Genomic DNA, 22,464 nt, shown 5'->3' with positions numbered 1-22,464 from the left:
AAGTCAAACCCCAGAAATGAAACAAAATATGGAAGATGTTCAAATTCCTTCATTATACTGTAGGTTCCACTTCTGGTTTGCCTACAAATGCTGTTGCAAAATACTGACCAGAATACCGTTTTTGGAAGTGCTTGAAAGGGGGTTTCCAGCTCTTAAAAATGCTAACTAATCAATGGTGGTCCACTGCCCAGGACCCCTATTGATTAGATGTTCACCAGGCTGTTTCAGTGTATGGAGCAGGAAGTGGATAGCCCCATACATTCTGCAATGGCCTGGTATTACAGGCAAGTGAATGGAAGCTTTGCTTGTGCCACAGCCATCCTATTCAACTCAATAGCAATACAGACACGTGGTCAAGCCATGAAGCTATTGCATATGACAAAACAATGAGCACTTTCAAGAATCCAGACAGAAGCACAGATACTACTGAGCAAATGTGGCCACAGTTTCAGATTCGCAGTGGTGGTCATATGCGATGGCAAATGAACAACAAAAGGGAGCTAGGAGGAAAATGTATTTGTAAGATGCATTTCACATTTTATAGTTCTGCATCAGGAACAATATACGATATGAATGCTAAAATGAGAAAAATAAAATACTCCTTTAAACTTAAATAAGGGATGACATAGCCATAGCATATGTCATCACTTACTGATTGCTGAGGTATGAATGCAGGGATTTTGAGTAATATATAGAATTCTTCACTGATTTTTTTCTGCACGTTGATGTGCCTGGCCACTTGTTGTGCAGGGAAATACAACACAACCCCATTAACTGAAGTGAGCGGTGTAGTAGTTACTAGTACAGCTGGAGGCCAGGAGCACTTGTGTTCAAAAGATATGCTATAGCAAAAAGGTTTCTGAAGAATGTAGTTTTATTTGGGTTTGCAGGCATGAATAAAATAGAAACCTTGACAATCAGTGAAATCCATTGCTGCGTTATCAGGACGCTGCTTATACACGGCTTTTTTAATTTGGTAACCGGCTTCCTTAAAAGCCATCTCCAGCTCTTCCTCGTTTATGTACAATGAGCTAAACTGCTTTGTACCAATGTGATAAAACGTTTCTCTCAGTGCACTTAAAAGTAAAAGGTGACCTCCAGGCTTTATCAAGTCCTGGAAATTTTTCAGAACATCACAGAATGACTGTATGTCCTTACATGGGACTTCAAGACAGAGGCAAGACAGGAGGCAATCAACTGGTGGGACAACGACAGGATCATAAGGGTTTCTTTTCAGAGCGTCACATTTCAGGACTTCTTTCACCTTGCTGCGAAGTTTCTCAGCCTTTTTCTCACAGTCCTCCCTTTAAACATACAAGAATCAAATGTTATGTAATGGACAAATTTGTCTTTCTTAAAGGGGTATTCCCATCACAGGGTTTCCTGGCAGAAATAAAAAGCTCACAGCTGGATAACTGACCACCTTACTAGGTGTTACAGAAACAGTGAAGCAGCAGTCTTAGGCCCCCTGTTCCACGGCAGTGATTTCGCCAGCGGTAAATCGCCAGTGAATCACGCTGGCTGAAGCTTTCCATAGCGTTGCTAGGGAAAGTGCCGGCTCCGTGTCGAGGAGCAGAGAATCATTGCGATTCTCTGCTCGCGGCCGGCAATTGGCAGCATGCTGTGAATTGCCCCAATTCTCCGCGATCAGCCTATCTGTCAGATAGGCTGACCTGCGGAGAACCGCCTGCTGGCTCCTGCTCCCGGGGCGGCAGCTCCCGCGGCTGAGATTCACCTTACAGTGTAGCACAGCGCTAATGTAAGCTTTTGGTATAGTCTACAGCAGTTTCTAGTGCAGATTATAGTAAATGTTGCAAGCTGTGTAGCCTTGCCCCCTCAGGCTGGGTCCTGCCTACTTTTTGAAAAAGTTGCAGAGCATCGTGTAAGTGCCAGAAAAGTGACAGTTTTGCTACTTGCACCAAAATTGTAACTTTTCACATCCAGAATTCTTAAGCAAGTTGGTAAAACCTGAAAAAGGAATCAATACCTGGAGGACTTTCCTTCCAGCTCACAAACAGATTTGATAATGTGAGTCCAGTCAAAAGCATCTGGATCCTTCTTCAGCCATCTTTGGAATTCAGCTCGATTTTTTTCAAGGAAATCAGAGACAATGATGTTATCAAACACTTCACAAGCTGAGAGCAGTTGATAAATGGTGGGTCCAGTGCCAAAATCAAGCATTGTATCCCCCTTTACTCCACCTTATAAAAGAACAACATTTAAATATCTGATTAGAAAGGACAACGCACTAAAATAGCAAATATGCTTAAATATACTCAGCTCTCCCTGCCCCTGCTGTGTCCCCCGCTGCTGCTTTGGGTTTCCTCTTTGATGTCTCATTTACAGGCAGCCCCAAGCCAGTTTCCGGGGCCACAGGTGTTGCAGCCAATAACTCCGCGGTTGATCACTTAGCTCTATCATTGGGTGCAGTGTCTGACATCCCGTAAACTGGGTGCGACTGCAGTCTGTAAACAAATACTGTAGCGGAGGACTGTGTAGCGGCTTGACACACAGCAGTAGCGGAAGGAAGTGAGTATACACCTACTTGTTATGTTTGTGAATAGAGAACAGATTTTACACAGAAACTACAACTCAGAAACCTCCTTTAATGTTCGTGTAATTGTAACAGGGGGCACCGGGGTGGTTTCAGGGCCCTCTATTAGGTTTAGGAATAGGGATCTACCTTTATGCTGGTCAACAACTTGTCTACTGGTGGTAGCCACCAGCTGTGGAGACAAACAAATATATGAACAGCGCCTCGCGTAAAATAGTTCTATTAGGTATATATAAAGTGTAGATATTTTTGCACTCACCTGGTATGTGGTGGGCAAACCCAGCTTTGGGAAGACCCACCAGAACCATGTGTCCAAGTTCTTGTTACAAGAATTCCCTGTCCAAAGTCCAGCCACTTGGAGAGATGTCTTGGAGAAAGAAGCTCACTGATTGGGGGTATAGCTCAAGAGTCAGAGGTATAGTAGAAAGTATTCCAGTATTCAAATGGTTACCATAACCATAATCTATTCAAAAAACTCTGCAACATGTTTTGGCGCTTGCAAGTGCCTTTTTCATGCATAGAATACAAATACATTTAACAGGTATATATATAGGTACAAGTACACTTACCTCAGAAGGTCCACAATAGACACAGGACTGCTTGCCATGACGTCATCTATAGGGAGGGGTTTACCGCTGTGTTCAGTGTTACTCATGTCATCTTCCTGTGGAACACAGCGTGCGTTCCAAGTTCGTATCACGTTGTAGCTCATTGGAGCACAAACATGCGTTCCATTGCAATCTGTTTAGATGGCGTCACTGCAATGAATTGAACCGGCCAGCCGCTGCTGTTCTATGGACCTACACATTTGCAGCATTACATATTGTTATTACAAACATGTAAAATCTTGCAATTTAATCTCCCAACATCTTTAAAATATAACATACAAGATGTAAAACAAGTTTTCTAAAAATCAATTGTAATAAATATATTCTACTTAGCAGATGTGTTTGTCTTCCTTTTTTGTTATTGTCTTGGAAATTTCTATAGTGGGGTCTTCTTTTAATCTCATGTAGTAGTTTTCAACATCTAAGATTTTTTGGCTAACATTATAATATCTCTATGGTCCATTATTACAATCCCTCCTCCCTTGTCTGCTCTTTTAAAAACTCTTTTTTCTTGTCCAGCTAGTTTTTTCAATACTTGTTGTTGTGATTGTGTTAGATTCTGTTTTTTGGTTGTTCTTTTTTCTTGCACATCCTCTTCAGGAAAAAAGAAGAACAATAATAAAATAATAAGAAAACATCCAATAGGAGAATTTGTCCCAGGAGCATACAAATGTGGGAAAAAGAAATGTTAGTGTTGTCACCATATAGTGCAAAGAAGGAAAGTGAGTTGGAGAAAGAAACAAAAATTGTGAGGCAAAATATGTCATCAATCTATTAGAAGACCCATGCTGTAAAAAATATGTAGGATGAATTAAAAATGCACTGAGGAAGCGCATATCTAGGCATTGATCAAATATTAAAAATAAATTTAAAAACCATAGCATACCACGCAACTTTCTCAAAGTACTCAATTGTGATAGTAATGGATTAAAAGTAACACCTATAGAACATATACAGTCCAAATTTCTTAGCGACCTGAAAAAAAAGAAATGTTCTGGATATTCCGACTGAAAACACTAGTCCCTAATGGCTTAAATTAATTACTAGAAAAAAATCTAAAGATGAAATCAAACACTATATATATATATATATATATATATATATATATATATATATATATAAAAATATTATGACAGTGCAGTAGCAAGAGTGGCCTGTAGAGGGCCTCTGAGCACAGTCACTGTGTTTGGTTTAGTTAACCTGCACCTGCAAGTTTAAATTTCCCCTCTCTCACAAACTCAGTGTCCTTGAAGCCTGTGGAGCTTAGGTCCATCGAGGCCTATGGGGCCTGTAAGGGACCTGGAAGCATGGAGCATGCAGTGGACATGGGGTAGTGGCCCCTCGCTCATTGCCTATCGGGTCGAAATCACCTTCCTGGAAGGTCCGCTGAAGGAAGCGGTACGTGTTGCTGTGTGCACTGTGACAGACGACAGTGTGAAGTGGCATATGACATGCTGGATTGTATGTATACTGAGTACGCTGCTATACTAAAAAAAACGCTGAAGGGAACCAGCATTTGGACTTTACCCTGTTTCTTGACATCATTGCGGTGCTGCCCCACCCCTGGGCAGGGGAAAATAAGCAGGAGATCCTGGGCAAGTAACCCCAACTTGCCACATAATACATATATATATATATATATACACACACACAGAAATAAATCACATATAAGTCTCTATGGTATCTATTTTACATTACACACATAACAGCTTTTTAAAATAACAATCCAGAATGTCAAAATGTGAATATGTATTTCTACAAAACAATTTGGTATACATGCGATAGTGACGTCACTAATATATATATATACATAGAATATATTTATTACAATTGATTTTTAGAAAACTCATTTTATATTTTAAAAAAGTTGGGAGATTAAATTGCAACATTTTAAATGTTTGTAATAACAACATGTAATATTGTAAATGTGTAGGTCCATGGAACGCACGTTTGCACAATATGAGCTACAAGGTGATATGAACTTGGAACGCACGCTGCATTTCACAGGAAGATCACGTGAGTTACGCTGAACGCAGCGGTAAACCCCTGCCTATGGATGACGTCATGGTAAGCAGTCCGGCATCTAATGCAGACCTGAAGTAAATGTATTATATCTATAGATACCTGTTGAATGTATTTGTATTCTATGCTTGAGAAAGGCGCTTGCAAGCACCGAAATGCGTTGCAGAGTTTTTTTGAATAAATTATGGTTAAGATAACCATTTGAATATTGGGATACTTTGCCCTATACCCCGTGGAGTGCAGAGTTACTTTTGGCATTGAAGTTGGTCGACCAGCTGTGGATAGGGGCTCCACTCCTGCCAGGGAGTCAGCTTCAGTGTAACCACTTGAATTTCACTACTAGCCCCATGGCAGTAGGAATATATTGTCACACACCATTATGATGGTATAGAGAGGCTTATAGTGTACTCTGAATGGAGTGTAATGGCAGTATGGGTTAGTTATAAGCCTATTGCACTTTATAAATGTCTTCCTGACTTGGATTTTAATATCTAGATGGATATTTTCTGGTTGATAGTGACCTCTAGTGCCAAAGTAATATGTCTCTGTTTTAGCTTCTTTTATCTTTGCATTAGTTTTATAGCCTTAAAGCTCATTGGCTGTAGTGGACACATGGGTGTGAGCAGTCTCCTGTGGGAGGAAGTGATCAAGTAATAGGCCATTTACATGGGACGATTATCATGCAGACTTGTTAAAATTCCTGAGCTTCTGTGGGAGTTTGAACAATAGTTGTCCCATGTAAATACATGCAGAGACCGAACGACTGAGTGAGAGTTGTTCAGTCGTTGAGTTTCTGCATGCTGAAAACTAAACGACTAGATGTTCAGTGTAAGCAGCAGTAGTTCAGTTCTGAGCAACTTACAGTTAATGGAGGCTCCCTAGCCGCCCGCCTCCATGCTGGCCGCGCTCTGGGCGATGCGATCTGCACGAGGACTTGCTGTGGGGCTTTGTTTGATTGACAACTCATGCCATTCAAATGTGGCTTGAGTGTGTAAGAGATCTCAGAAGAGGAGAGAACAAATTAAGAGATCCTTCATCTCTGTGGTGTTCTGTATCTGGACCCAGGACACAGTTGAGTGAGATCTGCTACCCAGGCTTACTCTAGCATGGATTAGGACACTGATTTTCCTGGTTTTTCCAGCAAGATCCACTTTCATGTCATTTTGCGTCTTTCTGGAACCGACTCACAGGAGTATTGTTTTCGGCCCAGTGTGACTACCACAACCTCCACCATAAGTTCGCAACGTTCATCTACAGAGACTATTAACATTGGAGTATACCGGAAAAAAAAAAGCGCTGCATGCAACGCTTTTTCTTCTGTCCAAAATCGTCCGGTTGGGTAGAAAGCGGATAGTCTACATTATAGTCAATATTGTCCTTCCGGAGCTGTTCAGTTCTGTCCAGAGACAGAGCCATTCAGCAATGGGGATTTCCCTTTCTTGCTTCCTGAATGTAGCAGGAAAGCCGAACCCAGAGCGCAAATGTGAAACCACCCTAATGAACATTAATACATATTCTGCTATGGAGATATCATTTGCAAATACAAAAGATAAACACAAGAGGGCGACATAATACAAAACAACAATACTGTACAAAATCAGCAGTGAGGCTGGATTTGCATGGCCGATAATATGCGAGTTCTGTGGGATTGCGAGACACACAGAACTAGCACGTTTAAAGAACCCAATATTTTCAATGGGTTATTTTATGAATGATTTTGCCTGCATCAAAATTGAGAAAGTGAGAATTAAAAAAACACTGCATGTCCTATTTTTGGGTGATTCTTCTGCAAGACTCATTTCATGTGAGTGTGATGCGTTTTTTTTTTCTTCTATTTTTAGGATGCCTTCACACAGGTGAGAAAATCTTGCACGAATATGAACCACAATAAGGCCTCCTTCCCACGAACGGATTTCCGACGCGTAATTCGCGGCAAAAATCCGCTGCGTTGCCCGCTGCTATTAGGTTCTATTGAACCTAATAGCACAATGCTCACAATGCGGAATTCCACCGCGGAATTCCGCACCGTGAAATCTCCCATCCTCACCTGCGGCATGCTCTATTTGCCGCGGGTGTACACGCTGACGGCTTCCATTGCAGTCAATGGAAGCCGTCCGTTCACGCTATCTTCCGCTGTAACACAGCGGAAGATAGCGTGAAAACGCTTTCCCGCCTACCGCAGCAGCGTCATGTGACGCGGCTGGCGTGTCACATGACGCGGCGGCGGTGGGCGGGGAAGCGTCATGCGGGAGCGAAGACGCCGGACCCGCTGGTAAGTATGGAGTCTCTGGGGGGCGCCATGACGAGCTTCGCTGTGGAATATTCCGCGGTGGAGCCCGTCATGCTCGTGTGAAGCCGGCCTAAGCGATGTTATCCTGCATGGCACCGCGTGAGGGCGGGACTCACGGGATTCATAATGCTCGCCAGTGTGAAGTTAGCCTAGCTATTGAAGACACATGCAATTTTTTCATGTGCATGATGAAAATTGCACATTTTTAATGTGGAAATGCATTGCAGAAGCCTGAGTCTTACCTAATGGGCCAATTACATGGGACGATAATTGCTCAAAATTTGCTTTGCTCATGTCTTTTATTGAGTATATTGAGCAAACATTCATAATGCAGGGAGAAAAAGTAGGTTAAATAATTCTTCAAGAGCTGATAGTAAAGGCTGTTTAAATTAAGCAGGTGAGACTGGCAGTGTATGTTCCATAGGTGCTTCGCCTGTTAAAAAAAAAGGCACACAAAGCCTGGATACTGACCCATCTGTTCTTGTTAAGGGGGTTGTACCCAGATTGCAACTTGTTCCCTATCCGTAGAATAGAGGATAACTTACTGATCAGTAGGGTTTTTTTGCTGCTGAGATTCCCTTCTGTTCTTGACATGGGGCGTCCCCTGTCCTCCTCATTGTGGGGTTACTGCATCCCCTACAATGAGGAAGAGACTGAATGGAGCGCTGGTCATGCAAGCACACCAACATTCCATTCACTTTCAATGGCACTGCGGACATACCCGAGCAGCACCCACCTGGGTATCGTTATTCATTTCTAATCCAGTGTCAGATTTCCCTGCATAGCTCTGATGTCAGGCAAGGTTCACACATATTTCAAACACTATGCAAAACAGAGCTCTTATGTCGGAGGCTGTTATAATGTAATATACATTTGCAGAACAGACTCCAACATCAGAGCTCTGTAATAAATACTCTATTCATTTCTAGTTGACATAAGACTATCCATTTCTAATTTCTCTAATGATATCTATCATTAGAGAAATTAGAAATGAATAGAATCTTATAATATAAGATTAAACTATAAAAATATAATGTAACATCAATGCACATACTTTTACAGGATTATTATAAATGATCTTTCTGATGTGAAACTCATAACTCACATTTTTCAAAATTTCCTAATAAAATCATCATGAGAGTTAATCTCACTTGGGTATGATAACATACTGATATTTTAGATAATCTCACTTGGGTATCTGGGTTATCATACCCCTGTAATATATGTTAATAGTAGAGATGAGCGAACATACTCGGTAAGGCCGATTTTGCAATCGAGCACCGCGATTTTCGAGGACTTCACTACTCGGGTGAAAAGATTCGGGGGTCGCCGGGGGGCGGGGCATGGCGTGGTGGAGCGGGGGGTAGCAGCGCGAAACAGGTGGGAGCTCTCTCCCTCTCCCCCCCCACTCCCCTCTGCAACCCCCCACTCACCCACGGCGCCCCCCGAATCTTTTCACCAGAGTAGTGAAGTACTCGAAAATCGCGGTGCTCGATTGCGAAATTGGCCTTACCGAGTACATTCGCTCATCTCTAGTTAATAGTTTAATTTTGTCAATTCAGAATATGGAAAGTAAATGCACAAAAGTGAAACCGAAATCAATATTTGGCGTGACTGTCCTTCGCCTTCAAAATAGCATCAAATCTCCAAGTTGCAGCCTCTGAGCCAATTATTAAACAGGTGGTGTGACAGGTAAATACAAAATGCTAGCAAAAAATTCTTACTTGACCAAATGAAAAAAACAAACCTATATTAACTATGTAAAATTATTGAATTACTTACCTGTAGTGAAAATTTCATGCAGAATTGGTAACGCAAAATCTGACCAGTCTCCAGAAAAATGTCCATCTTTGTCTGCACAGTATGCCTGTAAGTACTCTTTGGCATCAAAATCATCAATGTAGGTTTGCTGTGAGGTATAAGGGATGGCCATGATGTTCTATCCTCAGGACTGTCCTCAGATTCTCTGTTGATGCCTAAGAAATATACCTGATTGTAATATAATGACTATAGATGAGCGAATGTACTCGGTAAGGCCGATTTCGCAATCGAGCACCGCGATTTTCGAGTACTTCACTACTCGGGTGAAATGATTCGGGGGGTGCCGTGGGTGAGCGGGGGGTTGCAGAGGGGAGTGGGGGGGAGAGGGAGAGAGAGAGGGCTCCCCCCTGTTCCCCGCTGCTTCCCACCGCTCCGCCGCGCCTCCCCCGCCCCCCGGTGACCCCCGAATCTTTTCACCCGAGTAGTGAAGTACTCGAAAATCGCGGTGCTCGATTTCAAAATCGGCCTTACCGAGTACGTTCGCTCATCTCTAATAATGACATTAACCCTTTACTGCAAACAAAACATATATTATACCAATCAAATAGTGTTTTCTCCGTAGAGTCTCCTGGAAATATAAACCCTTGAGTTGTTTCGTCACAAGTTTTTAGTAATTCTACTCAGCTGCTTGCTCATTTTTCTCTCATCACAGATAAGCCCTTTAAAATGTCTGGCTTGCTGTTGCCAAAATATATAATCTTCTACTAGAACATGGCAGCAATTCAAATGAAGTTGATTACTTTCTGCATTTGCTCAACAGTCGTGTCTTCTTCATAATGAACCTGTTGTTCTCCCTGTGCCCTTCTATGTATTAGTTGTCAAAAAGCATGTAAAGAGTGTGTAAGACTAGAGATGAGCGAGCACCAAAATGCTCGGATGCTCGTGTCGAACTTTCCGCTATGCTCAAGAGTTTTTTCGAGTAATGAACCCCATTGAAGTCAATGGGCGACTCAAGCATTTTTGTATATGACCGGTGCTCCGCTAAGGTTTTCATTTGTGAAAATCTGGAAAACCCAAGAAAGTGATGGAAACGACACAGAAACGGATAGGGCAGGCGAGGGACAGCATGCTGGGCTGCATCTCAGGGTCCCAATTCTAACTATTAAGGCACAATAGCAGCAAGAGTGAGCCCCCCCTAACAATTTTTACTTTGGACAAACCCTCATTAGCAAGGCACACCTTAGCTAAGCACCACACTACCTCCAACCAAGCACAATCACTGCCTGCGGGACACTCTTCTCCTGGGTTACATGCTGCCCAACCCCCCCCCCCCCCCCGCACGACCCTGCGTCCGAAGCCACACAAAAGTGTCCCTGCGCAGCCTTCAACTGCCATCATGCCACGCCACACTCATGTCTATTTATAAGTGCGTCAGCGATGAGGGGGAACCAGAGGCACACACTGCAGAGGGTGGGCAGGGACAGGTAGCAGCCCTCTTTAAAAGGGGCGGGGCGATCGCCCACAATGCTGTAGAGAATCAATGAGAAATTGACGTTCGATCTTCATTCCAATCCTGTGCCACCTCTGTCAGGAGCTGCAGACGTGAGCATGAGTTACATAGTTATAGTCTGTCTAGGTGTCGCATAGCTCAATCAACACCGCAAGGGGAAAGCCATCTGCACTCTGCCCCCTACCCAAGTCAGTCAGTGTCTTTGTGCCAGACAGGTCAAACACCACGATGGGAACTAAGTGGGCACCCACAGCATAGGTGGGTCCTAGGCAACCCAAGACATGAACAATAAATCAGATCGGCCAAACATGGCAGATTTGCACCGCGCCGACGACATAGGCCTCGGCCTACAGCTTCAGCAATCGTAGGCATAAAGCGGACTTTGATGCTAGTTCATCTGCGACGGGCTCATTAAATCAGTTACCTTTCCTTTCACCGCTCCAATGACTGGATCAGCAGGAAAAAGCTCCACAGCTCCAACCTGGCGTATCTGCACTTCCCCCGGGACATAGGCCTCAGCCAACACCCTCTGCAAACGCGGGCATGCAGCGGACTTCGATGCTCGTTCATCTGCGACGGGCTCAGTAAATCAGTTACGTTTTCTTTCTCAATGAAAGAAATGTTGCTCCAATGTTGCTCCAATGACTGGATTAGCCAGGAAAAAGTTGCACAGCCCCAACCTGGCGCAGTTGCAGTTCCCCCGGGACATAGGCCTGGTCCAACAGCTTCAGCAATCGTAGGCAGGAAGCGGACTTTCACTGCACCCAGGACATAGGCCTCTGCACAAACCCTCAACAATCGCGGGCCTAGAGCGGACTCCAATGCTAGCATAGCTGTGAGCGTCTCATTAGCGCTGTATTGCTCCTCTTGTTTGTCCCAATGCAGTGCCCCACATAGCTGCGGTAAAGTGAGATAAAATGCAGGTTGGCTTTGGCCCACACTCCATGCCCTAGTCAGTCTGTGGTTTTTTTCATAGTGCCAGGCAGGTACAACTCCGCTATGGGAAGTCTGTGCGGACCCACAGAATGGGTGGCTCCCTGGAACCCACTGACCGTACAAAAATAAATTCCATTGCAGTGCCCCGAATAGCTGAGGTAACGTGAGATAAAATACAGGTTGGCTTCGGCCCACACTCCATGCCCTAGTCAGTGTAGGGTTTTTTTTAGGGCCAGATACGTAGAACACCACGATGGGAAAACTTAGTGCACCAATACTATGCACAGACCCCTGTAATATTCCTGTAGCAAAGGTATAAGCTGACCCCACTAACAGTTATGTTGCAGAAGTCTAGGGAGACCCCAGTAATATTTCTGTAGTTACAGTATAGACAGACCCCAGTAACATTTCCGTAGCAGCAGTATAGGCAGAGCCCAGTAACATTTTAGTAACAGCATTATAGGCAGAGCCCAGTATTAGTAACATTTCAGTGGTAACAGTATAGAGAGAGCCCAGTAACATTTCAGTTGCAGCAGTATAGGCAGACCCCAGTAACATTTCAGTTGCAGCAGTATAGGCAGAGCCCAGTAACCTTTCAGTTGCAGCGGCAGTAGTGATGCACCGCAACTCCCAGCAGCCACGCAATTAAATGCACATGGTCACAGGTAGCCCTAAGAAGGATTTAAAAAAAACTTTTTTGGGAAATGCAATGCAGGCTATATAGCGTGTATCTGACTTTCCCTCTATGAGGGGCTGTTGCCGTACGCTGTGCGTGCAGTTGACGGCAGACAGAGTGGTGTAAAATTTTTTTGAATTATTGGCATGCAGTTGGAGGCAAACAGCGCTTATGTTATGCAAACTGCAGCCAGAAATAAATTATTAGGAAGGCTGCAAGCAGGCCTAGCTGTGCAATAGTGAGGTACTAGAACTCCCAGCAGCCACGGAGTTAAATGCACACGGTCAGATGTAGCCCTAAGAAGGACCGTTAGTGTGGAATCCTGTATACAAGAACCCACCACTGTCCCTGCCTCACCACCACTCACCCTATACTATGTAGTACAGACTGCAGCCTGAGAACGCTATAGCCTGCATGCCCGATATAAAAAAAAAATTTTTTTTTTGCAAAACTGGTACCAGCAGCCACAACAGTAATGCACTAGGTCACATGTGGCCCTAAGAAGGACTGTTGGGGTTCTTGTACACAGGATCCTATACTAACACTATCCCTTAATAAGCAGCAGCACTGTCCCTGATCTCTCCCAGTGTGTGTTTGTGGCGAGCCGCGGGCGGCCCCACTTTAAGTACTCGACGGTCACTTGATCTCGCCAGCCACTCACTGCAGGGGGGTGGGATAGGGCTGGAACGTCACAGGAGGAAGTTGTAATGCCTTCCCTGAATGTCTATTGGCCAGAAAATGGCACAAAACTTTCAGGGAAGGAAATGGAATTGACTCGAGTACCATGTGGTGCTCGTCTTGAGTAACGAGCATCTCAAGTACCCTAGTACTCGAACGAGCATCAAGCTCGGATGAGTACGCTCGCTCATCTCTATGTAAGGGTGCGTTCACACGAACGTATACCGATATACGTTGTCCTCATGTGCAGGGGGGGGGGGCTGGAAGCAGAAACTCAGCTCCCGCCCCCTCTCTTCCTCCTCTCCACCCCTCTGCACTATTTGCAATGGGGAGAGGCGGAACGGGGCGGGGCTAATTCCCGGAACTTAGCCCCGCCCCGTTCCACCTCCTCTCATTGCAAATAGTGCAGAGGGGCGGAGAGGAGGCAGAGAGGGGGCGGGAGCTCAGTTCCTGCTCCTGGGCTCTTCCAGCCTCCCCCTCCCTGCACATGAGGACAACATACAGTATATCGGCTCGGCGTGAAAACCGAGCCGATCTACGTTCGTGTGAATGCACCCTAAGACCCATATCAGCTAATAGCACTGAGCAAGTCCCTATATGATGCAGCAATGATCACTTCATTAAAAAAGGTTTATGCATAACTGTATTGTGCATGTTTTTGCCATTAATAGTTATCATTGGAAATAATTCTGCATAGATGTGTCTTAAAATTATGTCAATCTACTGAAAAAAATCAGTACATAACAGTCCCCAATATGTGATTGTGATGCATCGGGAGGAGAATGATAGTTTATTTACATGGTATACCTATGTATACAGTTTGAAGGAATATACTTTGCATAGTAATATTTATATATACTTGTCTGTTCCTAATCAACCACCACTTGTCAGTGTCATTAAGATCAGCTCTTGACCTATCAAATTTGGAAAGTTTAAATTATTATGGATCAGGAGAAGTGAACCCTATGTCATGATCATATACAGTACTAGCTGGTATACCAGGCTTCACCCGAGTTAATTTGATACTAGTGTTTATGTATTGTTCCCACGGAAAATGTTATGAAGTCATGGTTACTTTAGAGGAACGAAAGAGTCCTTCCCTTTAAACTTTATGCAATGATGTACACTGATTAGCCATGTCACTAAAACCATCCACCTACTGTATAGTTCCCCCTTTATGTGACCCTCTACAAAATAAGCAAAATGTGTCCAGGAAAAAAATTATGCCCCAAAAATTAGTTGGCAATTTAGTAAATGTTCCCTCTCAGCTAGGATGTATAGTATGTTAGCCAATAAAACTCTCTGCCCTAATGGTCCCTGTGCAAGATTTAAATATAATGGAGCCAATCCTTTTGGCAAGAAGAATCATAGAACAGTTTTCTCTCAGTGAGTTTTCTCTCAGTGTCTCTTACCTTTGCTCCTCTGCTTTCCCTGGTCTACGTTGATGTAATAGGAAACTAGCTGATGGCTTGGTTTTTATTAGCCTTGATATTTCCCTTTGTCCTTTCGTATTCGCTGGATCAGATACAAAATATTTTGTCAGCAGACGTTAATTCCTTATGATGAATGAATTACTGTTTCCAGCGTTTTAATAAGGAATGTTGTTGATTACTCAGGCTTATGGTAGTACATGCAGCATTTGGTTTATCATCTTGTCAGAGTGCCACTAGATTTCTAAACTGTGCCCAACCTTGAAGCTTGTCCAATACATTTCTAACTCTGATAGAATTGTTATATAATGGATTGAGAAAGTTCATGCAAGGTGAAACTTCATTAGTTCACAATTAACTCCAGTATTATAGCCAGAAGCATAACTGAAAAGCTCCTGTGCCCCAATGCCAAATCTGTCACATGGCCTCCACCTACTATACCATGTGCCATTTATATTACTGGTGTCTTATGTAAAAGGTGGACCTTCTGGCACTTCCCTTATAGTTAAAACCATGATTGTAATTAATTCCTTCTGCATAGGAAGAAAAAAAAAGAACTAAGGCTGTGGTTGGGCAAGCTGTAAAAATCAACTGTAGGAGGAAATCAAGTCCAAAGAATGGATATTTAAAAAGTACACTTTATTCAAAACCAGCAGGAAATATGTTTCAAGGTGCACATACCTCTTCATCGGACAGTTTGATTAGGTATTAGGGCGCCCACCCACTGGCGATTGTTTTTCCCTGCGAAATTCGCAGCATTTTTTTCTCTGCAGGGGTCTATGGGACTTGTAATGTTAAAATCGCGATCGCGCAAAATCGCGATTTCGCGGTAAATTGCGATTTTGCGCGATCGCAATTTTAACATTACAAGTCCCATAGACCCCTGCAGAGAAAAAAATGCTGCGAATTTCGCAGGGAAAAAAATCGCCAGTGGGTGGGCGCCCTTAGTGTGCAGGTAATACGACACTTCTGGCCTTTCTACATAATACTGCTGGCCAGCAGTGGTCATATTCACGTGAACTGAACCCTGTGGAATTTGTATTACTTGCATGCTAATACATAATCCAACTGATGTAGAGGTCTGCAGGCTTCAAAATGTGTTAGATGATTGTTTTGAATATGTTTATTTCCTTCTACAGTTGATGTATTTCAACAGGTCGCGCCTGAGCCTAAAGGCCCATTTACACCACTAGTTCTTTTTCACCACTCATCTCATATTATTATGCTAATATGACTAATGGTCAGCCAGAATACTAGGCCAGCAGGACCTAATCATTTAATGATTAGTTTTAGATATAGTCTTTTCTGTCCGCCTCCTGTCCAATCCCTGAGTCCCACAATTTATAGACACTCTGCCCTTTTCCCACTTCTTTTGCCTCAATTCCTGTGTAGAGACATTAACCCCTCTCGACCATGAGAGGTCCTGATGGACATGGGTGCCCTGTCTATGACGCAAGTTGAATACTCTGCCTCAGTCAACGCCACTTCCGTAATGCAGAGGGGCTGCAATTTTAAGAGCTCCTGCCTGGGCTCATTGGGGCACCGATGCGGCACACTGATCCTCTGACTTTGTTTTAAGTCAATTGTAGGTGCATCTTTAAGACACAGATATAACTACCCTGTTTTTCTGAAAATAAGACCTACCGCAAAAATAAGCACCACCCAGATTTTTGGGAAGGCTTGAAATATAAACCCTACCCCAATAATAAGCTCTAGCTGCATTACATAAAAAGTAATACATTATCTAGCAACCATGCCAGCCAATCACAGTCATTGCATTGTGGAGGCAGTATTTATGAATTCGCCAATCAATGCCGTGGCTTAGCCTACTTAAAAAATCCTGCTTCTACACCACCATGGCTGAGTGCTGCATTAATTGGCTGAGCAGCATTTGAGAACTAATCACGGCAATCGCTTCCTGGAGGTGGGATTTATGAATTCCGTTACCAAAAAGCGATCTTCTGTGGGTGGCCAAGGACTGCAGCAAGCACGCTGCAGCTCTGGATATCAGCAGGAGGGCCCATACCGAGCCTACTAGGAAAGTATAATAAGACCCCCTGAACATAAGACCTAGTGGCTCTTTTGGGGCAAAAATTAATATGACAAGGTCTTATTTTCGGGGAAACATGGTAACAGTTGCAGCAGGAGGTAAGTAAGATTTTATCATTTTAATATGGGGGACAGTATGGCTACAACAGGAGACCTTATGGCTACTCCATGGGAGCAGTATGGCTACTACTGAAAGAGACATTATGGATACTACAGTGGACAGTATGGCTCCAATAGGGGACATTTTAGCTATTTTTTTTACTATGGGGACATTGAGGCTACTACAGGGGACAGTGTGGCTAATACTAAAAGGAAAATTATGGCTACTACAGGGGACAATAAAGCTATTACTTAAGGGGACATTATAGCTACTACAGGTTGCATATAGGTATATACTGTATATAGGCTACTATAAGGAAAACACTGGCTATTACTACTACAAGGGGACATTATGGCTATTTATTCGTACAGGGGGATAGTACAGCGATACATTGCTGCAGGTGGACAGTATGGCCATATACTGTTTAACTAAATGGGGACAGTATGGCTACATATTACTGCAGGGTGAAAGTATGGCTATTTATTACTGCAATGGGACATTATGGCTGTATACTACTACAGTGGACATTATGACTATTTTTTACTTGACATAGTTTTCCCGTTGCACAATAACTGCACAAGTGCTAATGTTACCGCTAAGGACATTAGCGCTCATGCAGAGCGTTTAGACAGGCAGACATCACCGCCGGATCACAGGCTTCTCACTTAGCGCTTCACCTTTTATGCGAAGGGCTGAGTGGGGAGGATTTACGCTGAGCGAGAATCCGTGATCCAGCAATGCTTTTTATGCTGACTGAAATTCAATGTTAATGAGAAGTGAACGAATAATAAAGGATTTTTTTGCATTTACTACTGAGGCCACTGTGGGGGTCACTATTACTGTAGTGTCCCACAGATGGACACTACATAAGGTCTATGTGGGAATCTTATAAGTGGTGTATATTCCTTTAAATGTTCATTTAAATGTTGGAGGAATTTTGCAAAATCTGCCTTACGACCACCTTGTTTCCTATTTGGCTGTCAGCTGCTCTATGTCCATTGGCATGGGATTGACTGGCAGGCAGTGAGATGACAGAGGAGCCCTGTGGTTAGTGGAGTAGCTCCCCGCATGGGTTGGTTGAGGAGATTCCTGTCAGAGAGAAGTGAAAGATCAGAGAAAGGAGGAGAACAACTAGCGCTGGAAAGAGAAGAGAAGATAGTGCAGTGAGAAGGAGAGGCATAGTAAGTACAAGGGAAGGTCTCATTCATGCGAGTGTATGCGTAAATGCATTTGCCCATATGCAATCAGATGAATGGATGATTTTCCACTATGAAGTTCGGATCTAATTAGAGTATTATTGCGACAAAAAAACGCTGACCATATCATGTGAAATGGGTGAAGGTAATGCATGAAAGTATATATATATATATATATATATATCCACATTAGTTGGTTGGATAAAAAAATGTCAGATACAGCTTTACTTTTTTCTATTTTTTTTTCCTGAAAAGGGGATTCTTCTGGGACTGCCAAATTTAGGGGCAGCTTGAAAGTTGGGCTGCACTGGTTAAAGTTGTGACCGAGTTTGCAATTTCTCTAAAGGTCAGTAAACCCCAGCCCCAGACTGGTTGTCTGTTAACTAGAAATGTGTTCACCCCATGGTGAATGTCCACATTTGGAAGCATGTCTTGAATGCCTAGCATGTTACAAGCTGCCAATGCCAAAGCTCTGGCTCACCTGTAACTGCCAAGGCAACATTTGCCTAATCTGTAAGCCAGCCCGAAAGCTTGCAAAAATCTCCCCAAAGGAAGATGTTTCCACAAACATCCCTGGAACGGGGAGCGGGATGTTAGAGAGCAGGTTGCCAAAGCCGCATTGCTCTGTCTTAAAGGGGTTCTGACATGAAAAAAAAAAAATTGTACTCACCTTGCCTGGCCTGGCCCGATCGCCAGGCATGTCCCCTCCAGCCGGCATCTTCTTCTGTGCCTTTAAAGCAGAGCAGGAGCGGTCAAAAAGACCGCTTCCTGCTCTGGTCCGTCCGTCAGGCACTTCCGAGGTCAACGGACGGACCGCCACAGCAAGGACGTCACACGCAGTGCTTGTTGTGGGCGGCCCGTCCGTCCGGCTGAACTCCGGAGTGCTGCGCATGCGCAGTGGAGACGCAGCCCGTCCTGACTCCTGTCAGAGGGCACCTCTCCACTGCGCATGCGCGTGATCCCGGAGCGGCGCGGCTGCTGGAGGAAGAAGACTGCCTGCCGGGAGGCATACTAGCACTTTCTGCTTAGGTTAAGCAGCGCTGCTGATTAGAGCCACCTGATTGGCTCTTCGGCACCACGTGACTGCACAGCGTGCACCAATCAGGTGGCTCTAGTCAGGCTGCTTAACCTAAGCAGAAAGTGCTAATATGCTGCCGGGAGATGACCCCCCGATGTCAACAGCAACAGGAGACAAGGTAAGTATAAGATTTTTATGCTTTAGCAGCCATTAACCCATGGGTTCCCTGGGTCCATTAGGCAGACCAGGGAACAATGGCTGCTAAAGCATAAAAAAATTATTCATGTCAGAACCCCTTTAATTCCTGGGTCTTGCTTTTTTAACAATTGAGTTGAACTTGGTTCAGTCATCTTTGTGCACATTGTGAGGCCCAATCTCCATGGCCTCTTTGCTTCTGATTGTAAAACCTGTGTTTAAAGACAGAAATCAAAAGCTCTTTGATTGCCAGCAAGGTGTTCAACTCACTTTAATGAAATTAAAAGCTGGAGTGAAGAGAAAGGCTAAATGGACAGGCTTGAATTTTTCCAAATTTTGCACCCACTCCTGCTTTTGGCTCGCCAAAAATGGAAGGGCAATACTGTCACATGAAAATGCCCTAATGGTATATAGTGTTACCATTACCTGAAGCTCAACAGTGCCTCATCTACCATGTGCCCATAGCTGATATTTTCTATGTCAATGTCAGCCCGGGGCAGATGTCAGGGAGGCTCACTGTCTGACATGGCTGCATTGATGTTGTGTTAACTAACCTTTGACACTAATTTAGGAGTACCCATGTAAAGACAATTGGGCAAGAGTGGGAGCCCCCAACAATTCAAACTAGTTTTGACTTTGATCCTTTGGGAATCTACCCACCGCCCTGAGCTTGACTACAGGCTGTTTTTTGGATAGCTTGGCTGAAAAAAAACAGTCTTCCTTAACTATTGTGTGATGTGTCGTAAACTGTAGCATTTCTAGTGCTGGGTTTGAAACCGCAGGTTTAAGAGCCATATGGGACTGGACAGTAGTCAAGAGGAAGCCGGAGATCAGCAGGTAGTCATGGTTTGCAGTACAAAGCAGGAGGAGGGTAGCATTGTTGAGAGGAAAGCCAGGTAGTTGCTGTTTGCTGTGGAGCACAATAATCTTGCAAGAAGCTGGGGGAAGGGCTGAATGACAGCTGAGAGCTGCCCCTGATTGGTCCCTGCGCTGAGCCAATCAGAGGCAGCACTCACTCACCCATTCATGAATTCATGAATGGGTGTGAGTGAGAGCTGCCTCTGATTAGTCAGGCTGTGACCAATCAGAGGCAGCTCATTCTGCAGGCGGGGATTTTAAATCCCCGGCTGCTGAATACTACTCAGAGCAGTTCAGGAGAACTGCCGGCCGGCCGCAGCTGAACTCCGTCTGCCGGGACCAGGTGAGTATATATATATTTTTTGTTTTTACACATTTCTGGATTAATTTCAGGGAAGGGCTTATATTTTTAAGCCCTTCCCGAAAATCCATCGTGAGATCGCCCGCAGCCCATTGCTTTCAATGGAGCCGGCTGTATTGCCGGCTCCATTGAATTCAATGCGCTGGACAGCTCCGTCCCGTTTCTAATGAAACGCGGCTAGGAGAAGTTTTTTCGGGCGATTTTTCTGCCCCGATCACGCGATTTGCGGATGCGCATCCGTCATGCGATCCGCAAATCGCGGGAAAAAATGCCCGTGTGACCGAGGCCTCATTGTGAATTTTGACTTTTATATGAATGAATCTGCCTTTTGGATCGATTCTAGACTGCTTGAGCTCCCAATGAAGTGAGCGTCGTATCAATAAAGACACTCCCCTAGAATAGGACATGACAAGATTGATATGAGCACTGTACCCAGGGCTTGGACAGAACTTTGGTGGTATCAGGTGTGAGATGGGTCTCCTGTAAGCATACTATATAGGGACTGCAGGAACGCACCAGAGAAAATATCATAGAGTGCTTCCTCCATGATAAAAAGGTTATTTCACCCACAGACACAAGGGAGATAAATTGTGCACAGATAAACTTGAGCAATTTCAGCAAATTGGCGGTAGATTGCTACACAGGCACTGGGATTTATGTAATACCATATAGTAGACAAATACCTCAATAATTTGGAGTAGAATATAACAGTCATACAAGGTAATCGATATAGTATAAAAAGCAGCGTAAAAATATAAAACCGATAAAACAAACTGTAAATCAGCTCACTATATGCAATTAAACAAAATAAACTATTACATATACTAACTCATGGCCAAAAGGGTAACGAGGGGTACCTGTATAGTATGAAAACAAATTCTCTACACATGGGGTACTATAGTTGGTTAGTACTATCAATAGCTTAGACCAACACTATTCTTAAAAAGATTAAAGTGCCCTTATCTAGAACTCAACAAGATTGCTTTATCTGCAAGCAGTGTGTTCACTCCGCTCATCATGTACGAAGCCGACCAATCGTCGTAGTACCTGGGTTCTGCATGTCTGATGTGCACCATTAATATAGGATAGGCATAATGCACGAAAATATTTGAGGATTGAACGGGGCAGCTCACTGCAGTCCCATGTTCATAACTGGAAATTGGCCAACAGATGTTTTGGCTTCTTAGCACATCGTCTGATAAGCAGCCATTCCTCTGCCTCCGCTCGGGTCATGAAAAAAAGCGTGTGATCGCCATCCACCACTCTCAGCCAAGCATGATACACCATGGAGTAGGGCAGCTGAAGTTCTCGCAGCTTGCACTTGATCCCAGTGAAAAAAGCTATTTGCTTTTGAAGGTCTGCAGAGACGTCAGCGAAGATCGACTCGATGCGTTGTCTTTGTGAATCGGGCCATGTTTACGGGCCTCTTGCAGGATCACATCTTGTTCTCTGCAGTTAAAAGGTCGGACCAAGAGGGGTCTCAGAGGGGCTCCAGGTATAGGAGAACTCATGGGATCTGTATGGGTCCATTTGATGGTGAAAACTTTGGATAAAGGAGCCTCAGAAAACAGCTTACGCAGCCAGCGCTGCATGAATTCCTCTGGATAATGTCCCTCAGTGTGGTCTGAGAGGCCCACAATTCAGAGATTGTTGCACCTGGAGCGATTCTCCAGGTTTTCTACTTTTTGCCACCATGCCTCAACCTTTTAGTTAAGCTCCCGTACTGACATCGGGGTAGTAATGTCTTCTATATTAGAGATTTTGTCTTCCATATGGGTCACATGTGAGGAGATGGGAACAGTTTCTTCCACCTGTATAATATATATAATCAAATAATACACACATCAGTTTCTTTTTAATTGTGGTCAGTTGTACCTGGTGTTAGTGAGACGCACACCTCGGATGTTTAATCTAAAATATACATGCAATTAGGCTATGGAGCAATGAGCATATAGAATGTTCGCTACTATGCTGGATATATGAGGAATAGTTGGTTAGGTATTTGATATCAGGATTGCGGGGGCTGGAGATCTTGTGCGCATGCGTCGCCATAGTGGGATAGCGCAGGTACTATGGCAGGTCTGATGCCGTGGATGACATTATGGTGGTTGGAGATCCTCTGCGCATGCGTAGTCAAAATGAGGTATAGAGTGAGACCATGCATGCGTGGTAGAAAATCTAGGAGGGTTGTGCTATTGTCATCGCCTGAACATGGATGGTCT

The 22,464-nt window shown here is 44.0% G+C and overlaps 1 protein-coding gene across 2 annotated transcripts; it reads right to left on the bottom strand.

Moving 5' to 3' along the window:
* Positions 1 to 497: 497 nt before the first annotated feature.
* On the bottom strand, positions 498 to 14,605 carry LOC136632217 (nicotinamide N-methyltransferase-like). Of its 2 annotated transcripts, none has more exons than XM_066606948.1 (4): positions 14,448 to 14,605; positions 9,257 to 9,450; positions 1,988 to 2,201; positions 498 to 1,304 (listed from the first exon to the last, which is right to left on the bottom strand). In XM_066606948.1, exons 2-4 carry the CDS (start codon positions 9,405 to 9,407, stop codon positions 875 to 877), a joined length of 795 nt encoding a protein of 264 aa, XP_066463045.1. In that variant the 5' UTR covers positions 9,408 to 9,450; positions 14,448 to 14,605; the 3' UTR covers positions 498 to 874. The 2 variants fall into 2 exon arrangements, with proteins under 2 accessions (XP_066463045.1, XP_066463046.1); XM_066606949.1 differs by having other exon boundaries at positions 9,257 to 9,463; positions 14,448 to 14,474.
* Positions 14,606 to 22,464: the final 7,859 nt, after the last annotated feature.

The sequence above is a fragment of the Eleutherodactylus coqui genome, chromosome 6, assembly GCF_035609145.1.
Source record: "Eleutherodactylus coqui strain aEleCoq1 chromosome 6, aEleCoq1.hap1, whole genome shotgun sequence".
NCBI classification, from domain to species: Eukaryota; Metazoa; Chordata; class Amphibia; order Anura; family Eleutherodactylidae; genus Eleutherodactylus; species Eleutherodactylus coqui.
Note: the sequence above shows the minus strand (reverse complement) of the source record. Positions and strands in the feature narration are given on the sequence as shown.

Excerpts from the sequence above, each read along its gene's own strand:
- LOC136632217 (XM_066606948.1), bottom strand. The coding sequence starts at position 9,407 with ATGGCCATCCCTTATACCTCACAGCAAACCTACATTGATGATTTTGAT. Across the intron at positions 2,202-9,256 it reads GCATGAAATTTTCACTACAG|GTGGAGTAAAGGGGGATACA; the intron begins GTAAGTAATTCA and ends TTCTTTTATAAG. Across the intron at positions 1,305-1,987 it reads CTGGAAGGAAAGTCCTCCAG|GGAGGACTGTGAGAAAAAGG; the intron begins GTATTGATTCCT and ends GTATGTTTAAAG.